Genomic DNA, 23,738 nt, shown 5'->3' with positions numbered 1-23,738 from the left:
CCAGCTGGAAATCTCTCAGTACCGGGACCTACTCCTTCTGGGAAATTAAAGGGATTTATTTTACTGTATTTTTTTATTTAAGACATTTTTAATTGTGGTAAGATATACAACATAAAACTTACTATTGTAACCATTTCTAAGTGTACAGTTCCCCGGCGTTAAGTGTATTCACATGGTTGTACAGCAGGCTTCTGGGACTTTGTCATCAACCTGAAGCTCTGTGCCATGCTGTTGACCCACAGCTCCCTGGCCCTCCTCCCCTGGCTCCTGGCAGCCTCTGTTCTCCTTTCTGTCTCTATGGATTTGGCTACCACTGACCACAACTGCATTTTGAGCAAGTGAATCCTTTCCGGGGTTGTCAGGACAGAGACCTTGCCACTGGCTCTGCCCTGAGGAAGGGGGGTGGGGGGAACATGACTTCCTGACCTGAGATCTCTGAGTGCAGAGGGTCCTGGGTCACATGTCACGTTTCAGGGTGGCCACTGAACCTGGCCTGGGAGAGGCTTTTCCTTGGTCTGAGGGTGGCCTCTGGTGTAGGAGCAGAGCCAAGGCCTCTGGGGGACTGGCTTCATGCCCGGCTCCCCACCAACCGTGCCACCTAACCTGTGCCCTACTTGCTTACCTGCAAACTCAGGGCAGATGGCATCTCCCTCCCCAGACTGTGGCACAGGGGAGGGTTGGTGCACTGCTGACTGTGGTGTCCAGTGTTTGCTCACATAGGGTGCTTCCTGGTTTAAAACCTGGAAGCCTGGTGTTTGGTGTCATCGGTGTTTGGAATTCCCAGGAGGTGGGGGCCTTGCTGACCTATCTGATGGGGTTCGTGGACTCCTGCCATCCTTTTAGACCTCTCTTATTTCTTTGTATGTTTAAATTTATCATTCTGTAAAGGATTATGCTAACTGAGCTGAGTAGCAATCTAATTTTTTTTTAAATTGAATATATGCTGGGCATTTTTAAATTAGAAATGATGCAGTCATGGTAAAACATCCAATATAGAAATACAGTCAAAAGTCAAAAATTTGCTTTTTAGTCTTCTCCTCACTCCTCTCCCTTTCACTCTTCCGTGGTAACTGCTGAGTCTGTTGTTTTTCCTTCTGGAACTAAATGGGTATCACGCATATTAATATGATACAATTGCCTTTTTAATCTTAAGTAGGATGTCAAACATTTTCCATATATAGTTCAAAAACTTGCTTTTTTACTTAACTGGTGTTTCAGGTTGAGATATAGATATCGATAGATACAGACTCACAGTGCTCTTAGTTGTTCTGTACTATAGATTTTTCTTGTTCTGTTGAAGAATTCACCTATTCATTGTTCTATTCACTGTTCTACATGTTCAACATTAAACAGTAATGGGGTGGAGTTCTTGTGGCACAGCTGGTTAAGGATCCTGTGCTGTCACTGCAGATGCTTGGGTTTGATCCCTGGCAGAGGAACTTCCACCTGCCATGGGCGCAGCGAAAACAAAAACCAAAAAAATCTCCAATAATGGGGTAAACTTTGTTATTATTTTTTTTTTTTTTTTATGTGTTAACCTTTCAATAGGAAAGTCTTGTGTTGGATTCATGGACTCCAATTACTACTGTCCTGAAGCCCCATGGCCACCAGAGGGTGCCACTGCCCTGGCTGCTGCACAGATTCTGAGGGTGAGGAGTTGTGGATTGCCACTTTTCTCCAGGTCTTTATTCTGCCTTTTAGGGAACTAGTTCCCCCACATTTCAGCACATGGGCTCCCTGCTGGTCACTTCATTCCTTAGTCTCCCTGGCAGAGGGATGGAGCAATATGATTGGGTCTGGGCCATAGGCCACAGAGCCCAGCACCTCACAGGTCTTGCCTGTGGGGACAGTGTTGGCTTCTGCCTCCACCTCTGTGGGCTGGGAAATGGCAACAGCCAGAACATCCATCCAGGAAGGCTTCTCTGGAGGACAGAGGTCAGGTCCAGCACAGGATCATTTGCTCCAGGCAGTACCAGGAGACGGAAATCACTTCTGTCTTCTCTATGCTGCCCTGTTTGGGTTCTGTTACAAGGCGCTTAGTCAGTCGGCAGCCTAACCCATCCAGAAACGAGTTTGTCTGAACCTCAGAGTGGAGCCAACAGGACAGACAGGATGAGGCAAAAGGAGGACCGAGGATGCTGACTCCTGGGCTTAACGGCAGAGAAGGTGTGTTTACATATCATGCAGATGCCCGACCAGCTCAGAGCTCTTATTTGTTAGGCCTGGGCCACACTTGTAATATCTCAGGTGTGTTTTAGGGAAAAATAATTTTGGAACCATTGTCTAGACACAGATATAACCCAGGGTGAAAAGGCACTGGTAACAGGAGTCTCAGAGTCTCTGGAGTCACTGGTTCTTAGAACATAGAGCAGAGGGCTGAGAATGAATGGGAAGGGCCTGAACCCAGGCTGAATCTAGTCAGTATTTGGGTATTTAGGATAAGGGGTCCTCTGTTTAGTTCAACACCCAGGGTGAGTGAGACCCAGCTCTGTCTGCAGGAAACTACAGGCTCATTAGTGGGTGAGCTGGAGGCTTCCTTGCCCCTCAACACTGACTTCTGTGGCATCCATCTCAGTTGCCCTTTACATGCGATAAACTGTATTGTGTCTGTGTGTGTGTGTAATTCAGAAACTGATTTATAATGAAATGAAGATGATCACGATAGTTTGTACTAGGAAATAGACCAAAAAAGTCCCACCTACTTTTGTAAAGTGTTTGGGATGTCCTGGGGTGTGATATGAGCTGAAGGTCCAGTGACAGCAAACAGGCTGGTGGGGATGCAGAATATGTCAGCTGGGGTGGGGGGCTGGAAGCCAAGGCCATGTGTCCTCCCTGCCCAAGACTGAAGGCCTTGCATGGATGGACACGATTAGCTCTTAGTTCATAGTAAAATAGCACCCTTACCTTCTTTAGTCCTGATTTCCTTTGAAAAGGAAGGAGGGGAGGAGTTCCCATCGTGGCTCAGCAGGTTAGGAACCCAATTAGCATCCATGAGGATGCGGGTTTGATCCCTGGCCTTGCTCAGTGGGTTGAGGATCTGGAGTTGCCATGAGCTGTGGTACAGGTCGCAGATGCAGCTTGGATCCTTTGTTGCTGCGGCTGTGGCATAGGCTGGCAGCTGCAACTCCAATTTGACCACTAGTCTGGGAACCTCCATATGTCACATGTGCAGCCCTAAAAAGACAAAAAAAAAAAAAAAAAAAAAAAAAAAAAATTAAATTTTTTAAGGGGAGGAGGGGGAAAAAGAAATCCCACAAATCTGGCTTTATCAATGTTCAGTTGTTTTGACACTTTGATGTTGCTTTGTCTGATGAGGTCTGTCCCAGGATCAACTTCCTTCCAATTTTAGTGTATATATAATCAATCTTGTAGGTTATGTTCTTTATTTTCAAAAGAAAAACATAAACATATTTGGAATCCCATTCTATTCATTTATCTTACAGACATATTTGTTTTTGTTTTTTGTCTTTTTGCCTTTTCTAGGGCCATACCCACGGCATATGGAGGTTCCCAGGCTAGGGGTCTAATCGGAGCTGTAGCTGCCAAGTCTATGCCAGAGCCACAGCAACACAGGATCCGAGCTGTGTCTGCAACCTACACCACAGCTCATGGCAATGCCGGATCCTTAACCCACTGAGCAAGGCCAGGGATCGAACCCGCAACCTCATGGTTCCTAGTCAGATTCATTAACCACTGAGCCACGATGGGAACTTCTTACAGACATATTTGTACCTGCACTCATTTTTTTTTTTTTTTGGTAGCAATAAAATTGTGAAACTAATTGTCTCTAAATAGAAGACTGGCTAATTAAATGATGGCATATTCATATAGGGGAATGGCATATGGCTGGTCCAATATAGATGGAAAGAGGGTTAAGAAAACTATGGAACTGTATTATGATTCGCCTTTGTAAAAAGAAAAGGATGGATACTCTTCAACATGATAAAAAAAAGTCTACCTCAGGCCAGCCTCATGAGCTTATTGGATAATCGGAAGAGCTCCCTGTGAAGCAAGTGACAGAGTTGTCCAGGGCCACCCCTGCTTGGTTTTCTTCCTATGGTCCTAGGCAATGGCAGCACATAGGAAAATCACCAGCAAAAGATGGGCAAAGATGTAAAATAAGCAGCATTTTCATAGTGATGGTTATTTACTTGGAAATGTCAGAGGAATCAACTGAACAGCTTTTTATAGTAATCAATAGGCTTCATATATTCCAAGTACCAGATAGAAAATAATAGGAAAAAAGTGACATCTGATTTATAATCACAACCAGAAATTTAGTCTTAAGTACTTAAATTAGTACTAGTATAAAAATATTAGAAAACTTTTTTCTTATTTCTCAAATGAAGATGGCATATTAGGACACAAAAGCCAAAAAAGCCTTAAAAAATGTATAAATCTACAAAACGAAATTTTAAAAAATTATTCATGGCAACAGAAATCTTAAGAAGTCAAGAGATGACAACTTGGGACAAATTTCTGCCACAAATAGAAAGGGTTCCTACAACTTAAACTGAAAAAGAACAATCCAAGTCAAAAATGGACAAAAGATTGACCAAAAGAGAAAACAATTCATATCTCTTGAATATATGAATATATTTGGCCTAATTCAGGAGGATGCAAATGAAGACTATAAGAAAATACCATTTTTTCACCTGTCAGAGTGGAAAGAGTCAATGAGCCAAGACTTTGATACCTGCTGGCACCGCCTACAAAGGGGCTATTTGCAACACTGGTATAAAATTTTGAATGCACTCACATTTGACCCAGCAATTTCACTTCTAGGGTTTAACACTAGATCAAGGTTATATATCATATAATGAAATACTACACAGCTATTAACAAGAATGAGACCATTCTATATGTACTTACATTCTCTACTGTACATTAGGTGAAAGAAAGAGGCTAGTTTTGTCAAAAAAAAAAAAATTAGATACATGCATAGAATAATTTTTGGGAAGATACTCAAAAAAGTGGGCTGAGGTAGGGCCTGTCTCTGGACTGACCCGCTCTAGCGGCCTGGTGGCTGGTAATGAGGGTGGGAGAGAGAAGGCCTCTTTGTTTTTTAAAAGCACCATTCAGAAGAGATTTGTGCCTGTGACATTACCCTTGGATGTCAATGAAGGACAGGTACAGTAAAGAACAGGCACATTTTATTCTTCAAAACATGACTTCTGCTGGATATATTTGGGGAATTTTTTACTTTCTACAAATATAAACCCTTAGATTTGCAAAAAAAAAAGAAAAACAAAACTGACGGCTCTTTTTTGGCTTAAAGTGGGCAGGTCAGTGTTTAGAAAAAGTGATTTTTGAGAAAGTTCACGTCCAAATTGTTGTTTTGAATGCTTGCATCCCAGGAGTAGCCCAGTCAGCTGGCTACATAGGACTTAACATTGTTGTGTACTTTGTTGAAATATTTGAAATGGCTATGTCACATGGATCTACTTTGTGGACTTTATTTTTAAGAAACATTTACATAAATAATAAATGTGGAAACATCAAGGTCCAACTTGAGCAGGCCAGCATTTACAGAGTGAGTTTTAGGAAGTGTCCATATTTTATTTTCGAGAACGCTTATATTCCAAGAGTAGTACAATTAGCCTATTACGTAGGGTCTTAATCTTGTTTGCATAGTGTTCTTGAAATACTTGCTTTAGCTTCTGCCTTATTAAATCCAAAGGTGGGAGATGATGACAATCTGGTATATTCAACATTATGTGAAAAAATTCATTCCACATATCCAAGTGAGGAAGCCTGGAGAGACAAAGCACAAGTAGGGGATAAAAGGAGCCTTAGCATGCAGGCAGCCTCATTCTGGCATCGGACTTAACTCTCTCCTAAACCCGACTTCGTGCATCAAGCCTGGGAGTGCTGAATTACTATACATATGAGAAATGAAAGAGCCAATGAGATGTTTCTGCACACCTTGTTCCACAAAAGTGATGAGTGGAGAAACAGAAACACTTAACTTGCTCACTGCACCTAGAACCGGGCATCATGCTATCTCATCACACTTCCCAAGGCCTGGGATTTCCACACCCAGGCAAAGAGCCGTTTTCCAACCAGATGGAACCCAATGTTCTGCCCTCTTTATTCTTTTCACTGTAGCACCAGGGCTAATACCTACCTTCTAAATAGACCTTCAGGCTTCCAGACCCCTCCTTCATTTTTCACTTTCATGTACGTGCCAAAAAGCATGCAGTACACTGTCGCAGCAACTCCAAAGTAATCAATCTATGGAAATATGGGAACATAGGACTAAAATAGTAATCTACACATGAGTCTATTACAATGTCTCTGTAACTTATGCAGCAAATACAAGAAATACCAGCAAATAATCACAGGATTTCACTTTTAATGGATTTTGGAAGCCACATGTCAACCATTCATTGGCTGCTCTGCCCTATGAATGCCTGTCTAGGCTTTGCTGGAGGCTTCCGTGGACAGCAGACCACCCACCTCCTCCTAAGGTAGTGTCTTGGGAAGCTCTGTATTTCTTAAGTCCTTTGTTTTGTCACACAGAGGCAAACAAAACACTGATCTGCCTGGAAGTCCTCCCAGCTCCTCCCCCAAGACTGGCTGTCCTCTCACTGCCTCCAAGCCTTGCATGATGTGCCATGATGTGCCATGATAACAACTGAAAATCACTCTGGAATGTGGTCTGGATCCAGGGCTGGAAGGCTAGACCAGCTCAAACTATCGAGATGACCAAATTCCTTCTGAAAATACAGTGAATGTAATAAATGGCAATGTTTTCCAATCTCTCACCCTAGTTTCCTACCTGGTAGTTCCAGGGCCTGTTACTGAGCATCTCAACACACTGAAAACCAGATGTTTCACACTTTCCCGTAAATGCAGTTCCTTTTGGAAAAAGTTTCATGTCTATACTCTGACCCAGGTCAATCAGTGCCAAGCCATCATCCTCACCGTCCTGTTCCAAAAATCTGTGTTAAACACAAACAAGGGCCAGACCATGTGAGAACAGATGACCAAATTCTGCTGGGGAAGCGGTTAAGAGAAGGACCTGTCAAGAGGGCAATACTTGCCTGTTTCCAAGTATGAAGTTGTCTGGCTTGATGTCTCCATGGATGATTTCACAGTCATGGACTTGTTCAATCATGCAGAGCATCCTGATGGCAAAAGTGAGGACTAGAGCTTGAGGCATCACTTTCTCAGGGGTATTTTTATAGAGGTTAATGGCATTCTAGAAACAATGGAAAGTGCAGTCGGTTGACAGGATTAATGAAATTTCAAGTCAGGAGCTTTGCCCCACCTACCATTCCAATAAAAGCTCCAACCAAAAGATATGTGCAAGGCATAGGCCAAAAAGGTATTTCAGTTCTTGTTCATGTCAAAACAGCAAATACACTTACCAATAATGTCCCGTAGCTGTAGAGATCTCCTACTAACACACTGCCATTCTGGAACAGGTGGGCAGAATAGAATTTGATAAACATGTGCCGCATACTTGGCTTTAGTCTCTCCATGAGCTGGGTCCCAATGTAGAATTCCCAGGGGTTGGCAGGCTTCTGGACCTGCAAATCAGGTATGTGACATTCATATCCAGCTCATGTTCTAAAAGTGATAGTAAGGAAGCAACTTCATCCCAGTAAAGGATGGAGGTAGAAAGTAATGACAAGCTATGAACTGTTGCTGCAGTCTTGGACTTGCTATAAGTCAATTTTGAATCCTTGTGGGATAGTTCTGTTTCCTAAGTGCTGACAATTGACCTGAATGAAACCACTACCATCTTAAAAAAGAAAAAAAAAAAAAAAGAAAAAAAAAAAAGCAGCTGGCAAACCTCAAGTTGTAAAATTCATTTCTACATCATAGAGATCATTTACCTTCAGAACAAATTTCTGTTTGTTTTTGTTATCGTTCACATCCCCGTGGGTAACTTCATAGACTTGGGCAAAAGCCCCTTCTCCAAGAAGGTGATCAACATAGACCACCAGAGAACCTGAGGAGACAGACACATCAAAATGAAAAGAGGCTCAAAACATTAGTGCTTTCTCAAAATGAAGTATTTGTACATTTCTCCTGGTGCTTGAATTGCTTTCATAAATAAAAATAGATAAGACTCCCTTAGGAAATGTTTTACTCCCTCACATGAAAGTTAAACAAGTACCTGCCACAAAACAGCTCCCTTTCTAATGAAGTGACAGGGGACTCAGGGCAGCACTGGCAGGGCCCATCCAGTCACTCAGCAGCAGGGCCTTGGGCAGACATCTCCCCTCTGCCAGTGTTCTCCCAGTTAAGGGGTAATACCTGGGTTACTGGTTTTTGGAGAAGGACCACAGAGTTAAAGTTGTAACAGATTGTTTAAATCAAATGTTAAAAAGTAGCTTTCTGGTTTCTAGCTGGCATACAAGGAGTTAGGAAGCCATCACTCTACCCTCACAGTAAGAAAAAGCTGAACGAATTGAAAATAACAACTCTTTGACATGTTAGAGAATTGAGGTCACAGGGGAAACTGCTGCCCCCCAACTGAGGAGACAGAGGAGAATACAAAGAATAAAAGCTCACCAGAGCAGAGGCCCAGGGGCAGAAACCACCACTGCAGCCGGTACTGGAGGGGGTTGGGGGGTGGAAGGCGGTGTTCCAACAGAAAGAACTGATGTCTGACCATCAGCTTCCCCTAGAAAGTTTCAAGTTTTATTACCCATATGGTTCTTACCCAATTGAAATTCAGTCTTGGGCTTGATGGCTGGAAGTTTACACTGCCACTCATAGATATTTGGATAGGAACTCACTGGCTTAGAAAGCCCGGATAAAAGTTTGAGAATCAACTCCTCGTCCCAGGGATTCTCAACAGTGAAGTCTTAAAGGAATGGAAACAAAAAAATGAACTCAGTACCCAAGACTTGTCAAATAAATTATAGATAAAGCAAGTGCAGACATTCATTAAATAAGCTTTCAAAGCCTTATCTAAAGAGCATTGATTCAAAGGATAAAGAACCATTTTTGAAAGTCAAAATGGGTCGCCCTGCAGAGTTCATTATTTGGCATTTTGGATCTATAAATTTAGATCAATATTCAGCTGCGACAAAGGAAATCAACACCAAGGGCATCTGTTCCAGATTCTGTCTTAATGCAATTATGGGTAAGTGTCTTAAAGGCAAACTGGGAGATTTGTTACTTCCAATATGCTCACATATGTACTCTTTAAATTGCTTTCCCACTTCTATCTATAAAACACACTGCCTTTTAACTCTTATACTACCTGTGTGCAATTTGTCTACAAAGACACAAAGAGAAACCTTTCTAAAGAGAAGAAAAAAAGTTCTGTTGAATTTAGAATGCTATAAACAAATTTGATGAGTGGCTGTTATCAAAACTAACCCAACATGATTAAATTTACTACTAAGCAGATGGAGGACACTGTTCTGAACACCTGATGTTGAGTAACTCACTTGGTCCTGACAGTAAGACTCTAAAACAGGGAAGTACCCCCCAACTTTATAGAAAAGGGCCACAGAAAATTGCAATGATCTTGGCCAAGCTCACATGACAGCCTAAGATCTAGGATTAGAATCAAGCTAGTCTATCTCCAGAGTCTGTGCTCTTAACCACGATTTCTGTGTAACCTGGGGTGGGGGTGAGGTCCTTTAATCCTGTTTACTTTTCTGTAAAATGGGGATAACACTATTAGACTGGCACATAGTGGGCCCTCTAATTCCAATTCTCCCTTCCAACAATAATTATTTTGATACTGTTCAAAATGAAACAAATTAATCAGTCCTTCAAGTATGCTACTGTTGTATGCACTGTGATAGAGCATGCAGGTCTGTCTGAACTTGGGGTCTACTCAACCACGTGCAAGTCCCTGCTCTCTGTGCTTCTTTCACAGAACAGCCTTTACCAGGCTAGTGTCCTTACCCAGGGAACAATCGAGATCGAGCATCTATTCATACCTGGAGCACTGACATGCCCAGGGTAGCCAGTCTGCATCTGTTCTGCCTGGAGCCTGGCACTGGCATCTGTTGGATCCTCTGCAGTGGCAAGATCAGCGGGGTCTGTGAGTTTACAAGCCTTGAGGCCCTGCTCTGCCTCGCTGGTCAGCACAGCTGCAGCAGGCTGGCCCAGACGGAGCAAGGACGCTGAAGAGACATCTGTGGGGAACACTAGTTCTGGACTTTTCTCTTGAATAGGACTGGTTGTGTTAAAAGGATAGAGATCAGGAAACAAAACACATGTGATTATAAGCCTATTGGGTTTGATCACATAAAAGTCTCACAAAAGAGTTTCCTTTTCAGTCTATGAATGACAGTTCAAAACTACTTCACAAAGAATTGACTGAAGCATTTTCTTCATATAGACAAATCTATACAAAGACACAGCTAGGAAAGAAATAAAAAACACGGTAATATATTAAATAGATGAGGTGACCCATCGGATATTCTTTAGGAGGAGATGTTGGGAAGAATGGGTTTATTTCCCCAGTTGTCTCTAAGCATTACTACTGTAACAGACACTGAATGTTGACCTTCATTCTCCAAATAGCTTCTTTTCTAACAATGAACCAGAGAAAAAATGTCAGCCCCAGTCCAACAGCCTAACACCGGCACATTTACACACACACACACACACACACACACACACGCAGTGGATCCTTATTATTTATAGATTCCATATTTGCAAATTTACCCACATGCAAACCCCAAATCAACACAAATCAACGCTCATGGTGCTTTTGTAGTCATCTCTAGATGTGCAGATGAGTGAAAAATTTGAGTCACCCAACATTTATGCTCCCAGGAAAAAAGGTAATGTTCTGCTTTCTTGTTTCGTCTTAGACTGTAAATAAGTGTCCTTTCACAGTACAGTCACGAATGTGAGGTGGTGGGGGTTTTTTTTGCATTTTTGTATTATTTTGTTGATTTTACTGTTTAAAATTTTCACCAACTACAGTGCTGATGTGCTGTCTACAGTTCCTAAGTGCAAGGAGGCTTTGATGTGTCTTATGGAGAATATATGTGTTGGATAGGTTTTGTTCAGGAATGAGTTACCAGGGCTGTGAGTTCAATGTTAATGCACCAGCAATACATATTAAATAGATGTCTTTAAACCAAATGCTGTGACCAAAGGTCTGTAGGACCATAACTGTGTATTTCCCCTGGGAGCAATGGTTCAGCATTTGCTAATTCAATGTTTACAGTGACTTTACAGAAAAGAACCAAGGCAAACAACAAGATTAGACCATCTCTGTATCTCCACACACGTTCTCTCCCTCACTGCTATATCCACATAGCCACAAACACATGCATATATATATATTTGTACAAATGAACTCATGCAACTTCATGTACAGTCCTACTTCTTGACACAGGTATGTTTCCTACCATACTTAAAAAAAAATCAATTTTGGAATAATTTTAAAGAACTGTTGCAAAGATAATAGAGAATTCCTACATAGTCTTCACCCCATTTTCCTCTAATGTTACCATCTCACATTATAGTGGCTCTCTTGTCAAAACCAATAAACCAACCTTTGCCATATTACTATCTAACCTCCAGGCTTCGTTTGGATTTCACGGTTTTTTTCCACAAGACCTGTGTTTGCTCCAGGATCCAATCTTGGACTGAGTGCTCAGACTCATTAGTCTTTTTCTCCTCTGTGACAGTTTCTTAGTCTTTCCTAGTTTTCTAAGACCTTGTCTGTTCTGGGGAGTACTGACCAGTTGTTTTGTTGACTGTCCCTCCACTGGGGTTTTTCTCATGACTGGACTGTAAGTACTGGTTTGGAGACAGTATCACAGAGGTGAGGTACCCTTCTCCTGTGACATCACCACATGTCATCATGGGTGATGTTAAGCTGATCATTTGGGAAAGGTGGTGTCTGTCAGGTTTCTCTACAGCCCATACACCATTTAATCCAGTGGAGGTATGCCAGAATATAACAATTCCCTGGTTCTTAGATATTGAACATATTTCCAATATTTTCCATTGCCACAAAACAAGTATGTTTCTAAACCCAAGTATATTGCTCCTAGCAACAAGAGTGCCCAAATTACTGTGGGTGCATAAATGATTAATAAAACTGTTCTCCATAAAAATGTCACCCACTTTTGGTTAACTTTCTAGCTTTTCCCCTTCTTCAGTGAAAACTGAAAATGTAAGAGTATCACTGTCATCAATATTTATGGTAAAAAAAGAACTGTATCTGGACAGGGAGAAATATGAACATGTGCTGGGCATCCAGAGCTCTGGGCTTCAGGTGTAACGACCCAGGTAACAGGCCTGCCCCTTGTGGGGACCCTGGAAACCAGATCTATGAAGTGTTGCAAGAGCACTGACTCCCTGGGAATAAGGCTTTGAAGTGAGGGAAGCCTCTGTCCCTGGGTGACTCCCTATCTGAGTCTTGATTCTTTGCAACTTAACTGTCACAAAGACAATAGTTTTGTGGACAGTATTACCCTGCTGGTGACTGTGATTTTGGTCCTATATATATCTAACTTAATCTTCTGCCAAGTGTGGCTATGGTAGTCTTATGAGTTAAAAGTTTAGCTGTACACAGGGAGATTCCTGGTGGGCAGTAATAGACTATGACCATTGGGTAGAATTTCAAATTAAAAGCCAAAATCTATTCAATTTGCATTAATTTTATTATTAATGAGTTAACCCTTTTCTTCATGCTTATTCATTATTATTATTTTTTTTTTGTAAATTCTGCTCATGTCCTTCATCCAATCATTTATTTACTGGGGTCTATTTCAAGAAGAGGTTTTTGATAATAAGAGGCAGTACAGCATAGGGGTGAGAGTGACAATTCTGAAATCAGAGATATGGGCTCGAATCCCAGGGCTGCAAATTAGAAGCTATATGACTTCAGGATACTTATTTAGCCCTCTGAATATGGTTTCTTCTCTATAATGGTAGAGAAGAACAGTTCCTACAACTAAAGTTACTCTAAGGATTAATTAAAGGGTATAGTACAGGAAAAGCATAAGTGCTATGAAGAAATATAATAATAAATACTCTAAAGATTATAGCTATTTTTAGTGTCTATTAAATTTACCGACTATTCAAATATGGTAGAATTTTACTTCTGCAAAACTTTAATGTCTGAACAGTAAGTTTGCATTCTGCTTCAATATCTAAGAGGCTTAACATTCCATATTCCTCTTCTTAAAAGAAACTTATTGATTTTCTCAGTACATCAGGTATAAAAAAGCAATTGCGTGTCTGCTCAGTTCAGCAAGTCTTCACACGTCACGGTCTCGGGCTGGTGAGAGTACCTGCAGGTCTGCTCCTAAATCAGGAGGAATTGGCTACAGAAACTATTCCCACAAGGATTCTTTGCTCCCCCAGCTGCACCTCTCACTGCCCAGAGTACCAGGTTTAAGTTAATCACTGTAGTTATGTCTACAGAAAGTACCTTCTGACTTAAGGCTTCGAGTTGATAAAAACTCTGGCAGTCCTTAAAGAAGGGCTGGAGCGATGCATTCCACTACAGTTTCAAAAGTCAAGCTAGAGAGAAAACGGAGAGAGAGAGCCATGTAGGGCCCACAATACCTGAACTTTCTTTCTTTCGAGGTTTCCACCAGGTTTCTTTCACAAGAATCCAAAGTCATGTGGGTATACTGTTTTGCTACCACATTTTCTGAAATACAGAGAAAATTAGAGATGGATATTATACACACACATATGATTTTACATGGTTATAAAGTCTGGAATTCCATTTTACAGAGACCTTCATTGTAATTCCAAAATAGTGTTCCATGGTGAAATGTGCTATATTTTTAAAATAGGAAAAAAATCACTTAAAAAATTCTGCTGTTATATGTGAGCATTTCAGCTTTGTACGTCGTATCAGGAGAAGAGTCCAGAGAGTAGAGGGTCTACTGGGAGGGTGACCGGAGCACAGAAGTTCTGGGCGGCAGTGCCCACCCTGCTTTAGGAAAACCTGACGCTAAGGACACAGGGGATAAAAGGCTGCAAAACTTCTGGGTGGCAGACATCTTTGTCGTGTCTAACCTTCCTTATTCAGTCAGTGTTTAGTTGACTGAACTGATTTAGAGTATTTACATCAGAAAGCAACCTGCAAATACTTACTATTACTCCCTTTAATTAAAAAGAAAACACCTATCTATGGATAGACAAACCAGGGAGCACACTTCTACCAAGTGATGCTCATACGATAGCAAAATTACTCGGGAGTCAATTTTATCAGATGCTGCCTCACTGAACAGATGCTAATACTTTTAGCGCTAGAACATTAGCTTCTGTTTATACAACCAAAGTGGCAAGTGCTCTAAGAAAAGCCAATATTGGCTTCTTGAAAGACTTTTGCCTATTAAACAGATTAAGTTCTCCAAATGGAAAAAGCTTTACATTTTAAAGATTAAAGGAGCAAGTTTGTGACAGCACTTGGTACATGTCCAAGTTTTCTCTTTCAAAATTCAGGAAGAAAAAAAAAAAAGCCCTTAGTTTAAAATTTTTTAGGTCTGCAGGCTCAGATGTCACATTAAAATAAGCTTTCATCTGGGGGAATGAAATTCTCTGGCAGTTGTTTCAGTGAACAACTGCCATTTATTTATTTATTTGTTTGTTTTTGGGGCTACACCAGAGGCATATGGAAGTTCCCAGGCTAGGGATCAACTCAGAGCTACAGTTGCAGACCTACACCACAGCCACAGCAATGCTGGATCCTTAACTCACTGAGCAAAGCCAGAGACTGAACCTTAGTCTTTAATGCATACTATTCAGGTTTGTTACCACTGAGCCACGATAGGAACTCCAACAACTGCCTTTTTAAAAGGCGCCAGCAGTGAAAGTGCTTCGCTAGTAAGTTAGTAGAAAATAGTAAAGTGTCTCAGAACTCATAGTACAGGCACACCTCAGAGATATGTGGATTGGGCTCCAGAGCACTGCAATAAAGCGAAATCACAATAAAACGAGTCACACAATATTTTTTGGTTTCCAAGTGCATACAGAAGTTAAGTTTACACTATACTGCAGTCTTAAGTGTGTGGCACATTATGTCTAAAAAACAATGTACATATTTTAATTAAAAATTACTTAATTGGTTACAAAATGAGAACCATCACCCAAGCCTTCAGTGAGTTGTAATCTTTTTGCTGGTGGAGGGTCTGGCCTCAATGTGGGAGGCGGCTTACTGATCAGGTTGGTGGCTGCCAAAGGTTGAGGTGGTTCTGGCAATTTCTTAACATAAGATGAAGACAAAGTCTGCTGCATCAATCGACTTCCTTTCATGAGTGATTTCTCTGTGGTAGTGCTATTTTGACAGCATTTTACCCACAGGATAACTTTGTTCCAAATTGGAGTTAATCCTCTCAGACTCTACTGCTGCTTTATCAACTAAGTTTATGGAATATTTTAAATTCTTTTTTTCTTTTTTCTTTTTTAAAGGGCTGCACTTGCGTGGCACATGATAGTTCCCAGGCTAGGGGCTGAATTGGAGCTGCAGCTGCCACCTATGCCACAGCCATAACAATGCCTGATCGGAGTTGTATCCGTGACCTAGGCACAGCTTGTGGTAATGCTGGATCCTTAACCCACTGAGGGAGGTGAGGGATTGAACCCACAACCCCACAGATACTACTTGGGTTTTTAATCCAATGGAGCCACAATGAGAACTAGGGAATATTTTACATTCTTTGTTGCCATTTCAACAGTCTTCACAGCATGTGCTCCATAAGTAGTTTCCATCTTAAGGAACCAGTTTCTTTGCTTGTCCATAAGAAGCAACTCCTCATCCATTATTTTATGAGATTGCAGCTGTTCAGTCACATCTTCAGGCTCCACTTCTAATTCTAGTTCCTTTCCTATTTCCACAACATCTGCTGGTACGTCCTCCACTGAGGTCTTGAACCCCTTAAAGTCATCTGTGAGGGTTGGTATCAACTTCTTCCGAACTCCTGATAATGTTGATATTTTGACTTCTTCTTAAGAATTGCAAATTTTTTTTTTTTTTCTTTTTTGTCTTTTTGCCATTTCTTGGGCCGCTCCCGTGGCATATGGAGGTTCCCAGGCTAGAGGTCTAATCGGAGCCGTAGCCACTGGCCTATGCCAGAGCCACAGCAATGCGGGATCTGAGCCACGTCTGCAACCTACAACACAGCTCACGGCAACACCAGATCGTTAACCCACTGAGCAAGGGCAGGGATTGAACCCGCAACCTCATGGTTCCTAGTCGGATTCGTTAACCACTGCGCCACGATGGGGAACTCCGAAAATGTTTTTAATGGCATCTAGAATAGTGAATCCTTTCCAGAGGTTTTCAGCTGATTTCATGCATCAGAGGAAGCACTATTTATAATAGCTGCAGGCTTATGAAATTATTTTTTTTTGAAATGTATATCTTAAATAATAAGATTTGAAAGTCTAAATTACTCCCTGATTCATGGGTTGCAGTACGTTGTTGTGTTAGGAGTAATGAAAACAACATTAAACTCACTGTACATACCATCAGAGCTCTTGGGTGATCAGGTGCATTGCCAAGGAGCAGGAATATTTTGAAAAGAATCTGTTTTCCTCAGCAGTAGGTCTCAATAATGCGCTTAAAATTTTCAGTAAACCGGAGTTCCCATTGTGGCTCAGTGGAAACGAATCTGCTGACTAGTAACCATGAGGTTGCGGGTTCTATCCCTGGCCTCACTTGGTGGGCTAAGGATCCAGTGTTGCCGTGAGCTGCAGTATAGATTGAAGACGAAGCTTGGATCCTGTACGGCCTCGGCTGTGGCTGTGGCGAAAGCCAGCAGCTGTAGCTCCGATTTGATCTCTAGCCTGGGAACCTCCATATACCAAGGGTGCGGCCCTACAGAAAAAAACATATTTTTTTTAGTAAACCATGTCATAAACAGATTTGCTGTCATCCAGGTTTTGCTATTCCATCTATAGAGCACAGGCAGAATATACTGAACATAATTCTTAGAGTCCCTAGGACTTTTGGAATGGTAAATGAACACTGGCTTCAGCTCAAAGTCATCAGCTACATTAGCCCCTAATAAGAGGGGGCTTTAAAGCCAGACCTTGATTTATCCCTGGCAGGAAAGATCCTAGATGGCATCATCTTCCAATATAAGGCTTTTTTGTTAATAATGAACATCTGCTGTTTAGTGCAGCCACTGTCATTCATGATCTTAGCTAGATATTCCAGAAAAGTTGTTGCAGCCTCTACATTACCCCCTGCTGCTTCCCCTGGCTCTTCTATGTTACAAAGAAGGCTTCTTTTCTTAAACCTCATGCACCATCATCTGCCAGTTTCAAACTTTTCTTCTGTAGCTTCCTTACCTCTCTCAGCCTTCATAGAATTGAAGAGAGAGCTGGGCTTTAGATCTGGCTTTGGCTCAATGGAATGTTGTTCCTGGTTTGATCTTCTATCCTGACCACTCAAACTTTCTCCATATCAGCAATAACGCTGTTTTGCTTTCTTATCATTTGTGTGTTCACTGGAGTAGGACTGTTAATTTCAAGACCTTTTCCTTTGCATCTAAAACTTGGCTAACTGTTTGGCACAAGTAGTCTAGCTTTCAGCTTAACTTGACTTTCAACATGACTTCTTAAGCTTAATCATTTCTAACTTGTGATTTAAAGTGAGAGATCTGGGTAATTTGATAAGTACTGCTTTGAATGAATCTATAGATTGCTTTGGGTAGTATGGCCATTTTTTACAACATTAATTTTTGCAATCCAGGAACATGGAATATCTTTCCATTTCCTTACATCTTCTTTAATTTCCTTGATTAATGTTTTGTAGTTCTCGGCATATAGGTCCTCTGCCTCCTTGGTCAGGTGTATTCCCAGGTATTTTGGGGGGTGCAATTTTAAAAGGTATTGTGTTTTTGTATTCCTTTTCTAAAGTTTCATTGTTAGTATACAGAAATGCTACCGATTTCTGAATGTTAATCTTACATCCTGCTACTTTGCTGAATTTGTTGATCAGTTCAAGTAGTTTTTGGGTTGAGTCCTTAGGGTTTTCTATGTATAGTATCACGTCGTCTGCATACAGTGACAGTTTTATCTCTTCTCTTCCTATTTGGATGCCTTTTATTTCTTTTGTTTGTCTGATTGCTGTGGCTAGGACTTCCAACACTATATTGAATAGCAGTGGTGAGACATTTTTCACAGAACTAGAACAAACAATCCAAAAATTTATATGGAACCACAAAAAACCCAGAATTGGGAGTTCCCGTCGTGGTGCAGTGGTTAACGAATCCGACTAGGAACCATGAGGTTGCGGGTTCGGTCCCTGCCCTTGCTCAGTGGGTTAAGGATCCGGTGTTGCCGTTAGCTGGGGTGTAGGTTGCAGATGCGGCTTGGATCCCGCATTGCTGTGGCTCTGGCGTAGGCTAGCAGCTACAGCTCCAATTCGACCCCTAGCCTGGGAACCTCCATATGCCACGGGAGCGGCCCAAGAAATGGCAAAAAGACAAAAAAAAAAAAAAAAAACCCAAAAAACCCAGAATTGCCAACTTTTGTTTTGAGAAACAAAAACCAAGCAGGAGGCATAACTCTCCCAGACTTCAAGAAATACTACAAAGCCACAGTCATCAAAACAGTGTGGTACTGGTACCAAAACAGACAATACAGACCAATGGAACAGAACAGAGAACACAGAAATAAACCCTGACACCTATGGTCAATCAATCATTGACAAAGGAGGCAAGAACATAAAATAGGAAAAAGAAAGTCTATTCAGAAAGAATTGCTGGAAAACCTGGACAGCTGCATGCAAATCAATGAAACTTCTTAGAACACACCTTCACACCATGCACAAAAATAAACTCAAAATGGCTTAAAGAATTAAATTTAAGATAAGACACCATCAAACTCCTGGAAGAGAACAAAGGCAAAACATTCTCTGACATCAACATCATGAATAGTTTCTCAGGTCAGTCTCCCAAAGCAACAGAAATAAAAGCAAAAATAAACCAATGGGACCTAATCAAAATGAAAGGCTTTTGCACAGCAAAGGAAACCAAAAAGAAAACAAAAAGACAACTTTCAGAATGGGAGAAAATAGTTTCAAATGATGCAACTGAGAAGGGCTTGATCTCTAAAATATACAAATAACTTATACAACTCAGCAGCAAAAAAGCCAATCAACCAATGGAAAAATGGGCAAAAGACCTGAAAAGACATTTCTCCAAGGAAGATAAACAGATGGCCAACAAACACTTGAAAAAATGCTCAACATCCCTGATTATTAGAGAAATGCAAATCAAAACTACCATGAGATACCACCTCACGCCAGTCAGAATGGCCATCATTAAGAAGTCCACAAATAACAAGTGCTGGAGGGGGTGTGGATAAACGGGAACCCTCTTGCATTGTTGGTGAGAATGTAAGCTGGTACAGCCACTATGAGAACAGGATGGAGGTACCTTAGAAATCTATACATAGAACTACCATATGATCCAGCAATCCCACTCTTGGGCATATATCTGAACAAAACTTTCCTTAAAAAAGACACATGCATCTTCATGTTCATTGCAGCTCTATTCACAACAGCCAAGACATGGAAACAACCCAAATGTCCATTAACAGATGATTGGATTTGGAAGATGTGGTATACATACACAATGGAATACTACATAGCCATAAAAAAGAACAAAATAATGCCATTTGCAGCAACATGGATGGAACTAGAGACTTTCATACTGAGTGAAGTAAGTCAGAAAGAGAAAGACAAATACCATATGATATCACTCATATCTGGTATCTAATATACAGCACAAATGAAAAGGAAATCACGGACTTGCAGAATAGACTTGTGGTTGCCCTGGGGGAGGGGAAGGGAGTGGAATGGATTGGGAGTTTGGGGTTAACGGATGCAAACTATTGCTTTTGGAATGGATTAACAATGAGATCCTGCTATGTAGCACTGAGAACTGTCTAGATACTTACAATGCAGCATAACAATGGGAGAAAAAATTATGTACACATGTATGTGTAACTGGTCCCCATGCTATACAGTGGAATAAAAAAGTGTTGGGGGAAATAACAATAAAAAATCAATTAAAAAAAATTAAAGTGAGGGACGGACCTATGACTCTTCCTGCCACCTGAACCCTTAAAGGCCTTTGTACCTTCAACTGGTCTAATTTCAATATTAACTGGTCCAATTTCAATATTGCTGTGTCTCAGGAAGGAGAGGGGCCCAAGGAGAGGGAGAGAAACAGAGAATGACCAGTTGGTGGAGCAATCAGAACATACAACATCCACTGATTAAGGTCACCATCTTCTACAGGCAAAGTTCGTGGTACCCCAATAGTAACATCAAAGATCACTGACCACAGAACATAACAAATATGACAATAATGAAAAAGTTTGAAATATTTCAAGAATACCAAAATATGGTAATTTACTCAGATACAGTGAGTAAATGTTGCTGGAAAAATGATACCAACAGCCTTCCTCAACACAGTGTTGCCACGAAGCTTCAACATGTAAAAACCTCAGTATCTAAATGCAATAAAGTGAAGTGCAATAAAAGGAGGTATATCTGTATATATTTTGTAGGTAAGTATTTAATAGGTAATAATTATGGGTATTCAAGAACTATGTCATTTATTAAGCTTCAGTTCAGATCTGAGACATGAGAGTGCTATGTTTGGGGAAAATAAGGATTATTTTTGAGGTTTATCATTACTCTCTTGAAGTTAGATCGCTAAAATTTTTTTAAAGTAAGATTTTCTGAGTATAGTCTTTGGCTACATCTTTGAAATAATAGAAGTTGTAGATACATATTAGGAGTTCCCGTCATGGCTCAGTGGTTAATGAATCCGACTAGAAACCATGAGGCTGTGGGTTCGATCCCTGACCTTGCTCAGTGGGTTCAGGATCCAGCGTTGCTGTGAGCTGTGGTGTAGGCTGCAGACGCAGCTCGGATCCCTCGTTGCTGTGATTCTGGCATAGGCAGGCAGCTACGGCTCTGATTCGACCCCTAGCCTGGGAACCTCCATATGCCGCAGGAGTGGCCCAAGAAATGGCAAAAAGACAAAAAAAAAAAAAGTTGTAGGGACATATCAAGGACTAGAATTTGCTCTTATCAGATTAGGATATAAAATGTCCATTATTTTTCAAATAATTTAATCTGTCTCTAATGGCTATTTTGTTTGTTGTAAAACATGACATAAACCTATACCCCATACAAATGGGTCATACTTTGTATCTTTGCCTTTAAATGCTTCTAAAGGTTTTTCTCCTGTTTTACCTATAATTGAAGTTATTAAACTTTTAAATGCACGCAGACTTTATGAAGACAGTATGAAAAAATCATGTATGTGATACAATGAATGGATTTTAAATTTCCTCTTTATGAGTTTCAAATTTCCCATTTAGAATTTTCAAAAAGAAAACTACAATAATAAAAGAACTGAAGTTGGCACAAGATAAGACACTAAGATAGTGTCACACACACCTTTATCTTCTAGAGGGTGCACTGAATCCACTGGAAGTTTGTGGAAGGGTGTAGACGCAAGCTGTGCAGCAGACGTGAAGTCTCCGGGGCCCTTGGGACTGGGTGCCAGGGTTTTGTTGCAGCGGGGACCCCATACGGTTGAATCATCCAGAAATTCTTCTGTGTGAGGTACTTCCTACGACAAAAGATGAACTGGATAAAAGCAGCAATCTCCCTGTTTGGTAGATGAAATTTAACACATGAATACTTTTTTTTTTTTTTTTGGCTGCACCTGCTGCAGCATGTGGAAGTTCTCCTGCCAGGGATCAAACCCTCACTGCAACAGGAACCCACGCCACTGCAGTGACACCACCAGATGCTTAACCTGCTGTACCACTAGGGAACTCCTCATTAATACTTTATTATATGAGTCAAAAAAATGGGGAATTTTAATTCTTTAGAAGAAACAGATGTAACTCCTGGCTAACACACAGCCAAGGAACTTGAGGTTCTTTATCCCCAGAACTGGGACATTTTATTTTATTTTTTTGTCTTTTTGACTTTTCTTGGGCTGCTCCCGTGGCATATGGAGGTTCCCAGGCTAGAGGTCTAATCGGAGCTGTAGCTGCCAGCCTACGCCAGAGCCACAGCAACGCGGGATCCAAGCCACGTCTGCAATCTACACCACAGCTCATGGCAACGCCAGACCTTTAACCCACTGAGCAAGGGCAGGGATCGAACCTGCAACCTCATGGTTCCTAGTCGGATTCGTTAACCACTGAGCCACGTCGGGAACTCTGACATTTTATCTTTAACACACTCCAGTGGAGTTTTATCATATACAAGAACCACATTTCATTTACCAATTTTTACTTTCTTCTTTTTTTAATTTGAAGAGTCTAGATTTAGAGAAAATACAAAGATAGTACAGAGTTCCCATATAGCCTTTATCAAACTTCTTAGGTCTAGGAAAAATACATATCCCCCCAGTGGTTTCTCTGTCAACAGGAAGGCTCTGAGAGGGCAAGGATCATATCAAACTCATTTTTCTTTTCTTTCTTTTTTTTTTGGTCTTTTTGGGGCCACACACATGGCATATGGAAGTTCCCAGGCTAGGGGTCAAATCAGAGCTGTAGCCGCTGGCCTACGCCACAGCCACAGCAATGCCAGATCCTTAACCCACTGAGTGAGGCCAGGGATTGAGCTTGCATCCTCATGGATGCTAGTCAGGTTTGTTACCACTGAGCCACAATGGGAATTCCTCATATTTCAGTTTCTAAATCTATCACAGTGTGTGGTGCATAACAGACTTGCAAATAATTATAATGTTCTAAAAAACTTACCCTTCACATAATATTTTATTTTTCAGCACAGTTTTTTAAAAACATCATCTCATTTGATTGGCACAATTGTTTGGTAAAATGAAGAGAAATGGGTTGCACGATTCATTTCATGGATGAGGCAGAGATTTACTTACATTTGGTTTTGAAGGAAATCTGCTCACAGAGCGTTCTCCAAAGGTCCTGGCTCCTGTGGGTTTATTTTTAGGCTGTGGTAATCTAAGGAAAGGGTTGCAAAATTGCAAAAATTGCAAAAACAGCAAAATATGCAAAGGAAATAAATCCTACCACTTAGAGTATTAAAAACATTTGTCACTTATCCTACTTAATTAGTATTTATATACATATTTCTTTTATAGCAGTTATAGCAAAACTTGAGTGCAAGTTGAATTAACTTGACTATGTATATAAAAGTAGACCTACAGTTACTTAAGTGAGGGGGTAAAATACAGAAATTTCTATTACACCAAGTTTTAAGGAGAACAAAAGGGGGCTGTGGCAAACAGAATGGCATGGATGCCGTATGTTTAATTTCTTATTCCCGGTGCTTGGTCTGGCTTTGGAATATGAATCTCTTCTACACCAAGATAGCTTTCACATTTCTCTTTCCACAGTCTACATTATTAACAGGAAATTCTGGGAACTACCCAACCCCACCCTGATAGGGCTCTAATGTGCTGTCCTTCGGCCTTAAATCCTATCTATGTTCCCTGCAGCAGGACCCAATATTAGCCATTTCCTTTTCTATTTTATCAATAATGCCAGCGTATACTGAACATGTCTAGATACCTGTCCTGGTGAATTCCTTTACAGCTAACACAATGTCAAATCTATAGGGTCCCTTGGTTCTTTGATGATTTATAACCATACTGCTGTTTCCCTTTGGAAATACCTGCTTTTGTTATGGGAGGACTGCTTTCTCAGAACTCCCCTACAGCCCTGCAGATCTGGAAAAGAACTTCAGCATCCATCTGTTGGCCATGTGGTCAAAAGGCTCAGCAGTGGCAGAGCTGGGACTGGGACCCAGACTA

General features: G+C 41.0%; 1 protein-coding gene across 1 annotated transcript in view; it reads right to left on the bottom strand.

Moving 5' to 3' along the window:
• Positions 1-5,436: 5,436 nt before the first annotated feature.
• The window catches only part of BUB1 (BUB1 mitotic checkpoint serine/threonine kinase), a 38,022-nt gene continuing 19,720 nt past the window's right edge, over positions 5,437-23,738 (bottom strand). The window contains exons 15-25 of the mRNA XM_021087047.2: positions 22,845-22,926; positions 21,389-21,563; positions 13,516-13,603; positions 9,915-10,153; positions 8,678-8,821; positions 7,845-7,960; positions 7,374-7,535; positions 7,047-7,204; positions 6,782-6,944; positions 6,128-6,234; positions 5,437-5,754 (exon numbers count right to left, since the gene is read on the bottom strand). Coding sequence (XP_020942706.2) covers positions 5,559-5,754; positions 6,128-6,234; positions 6,782-6,944; positions 7,047-7,204; positions 7,374-7,535; positions 7,845-7,960; positions 8,678-8,821; positions 9,915-10,153; positions 13,516-13,603; positions 21,389-21,563; positions 22,845-22,926 — 1,630 coding nt within the window. The 3' untranslated portion in view covers positions 5,437-5,558. The remainder of the gene's footprint in view (positions 5,755-6,127; positions 6,235-6,781; positions 6,945-7,046; positions 7,205-7,373; positions 7,536-7,844; positions 7,961-8,677; positions 8,822-9,914; positions 10,154-13,515; positions 13,604-21,388; positions 21,564-22,844; positions 22,927-23,738) is intronic.

This window comes from Sus scrofa, chromosome 3 (assembly GCF_054392235.1).
Source record: "Sus scrofa isolate SSC_HxYL_T2T_F1_AM1 chromosome 3, Sscrofa_HxYL_maternal_Yorkshire_Landrace_v2.0, whole genome shotgun sequence".
In the NCBI taxonomy this organism is placed as follows: Eukaryota; Metazoa; Chordata; class Mammalia; order Artiodactyla; family Suidae; genus Sus; species Sus scrofa.
Note: the sequence above shows the minus strand (reverse complement) of the source record. Positions and strands in the feature narration are given on the sequence as shown.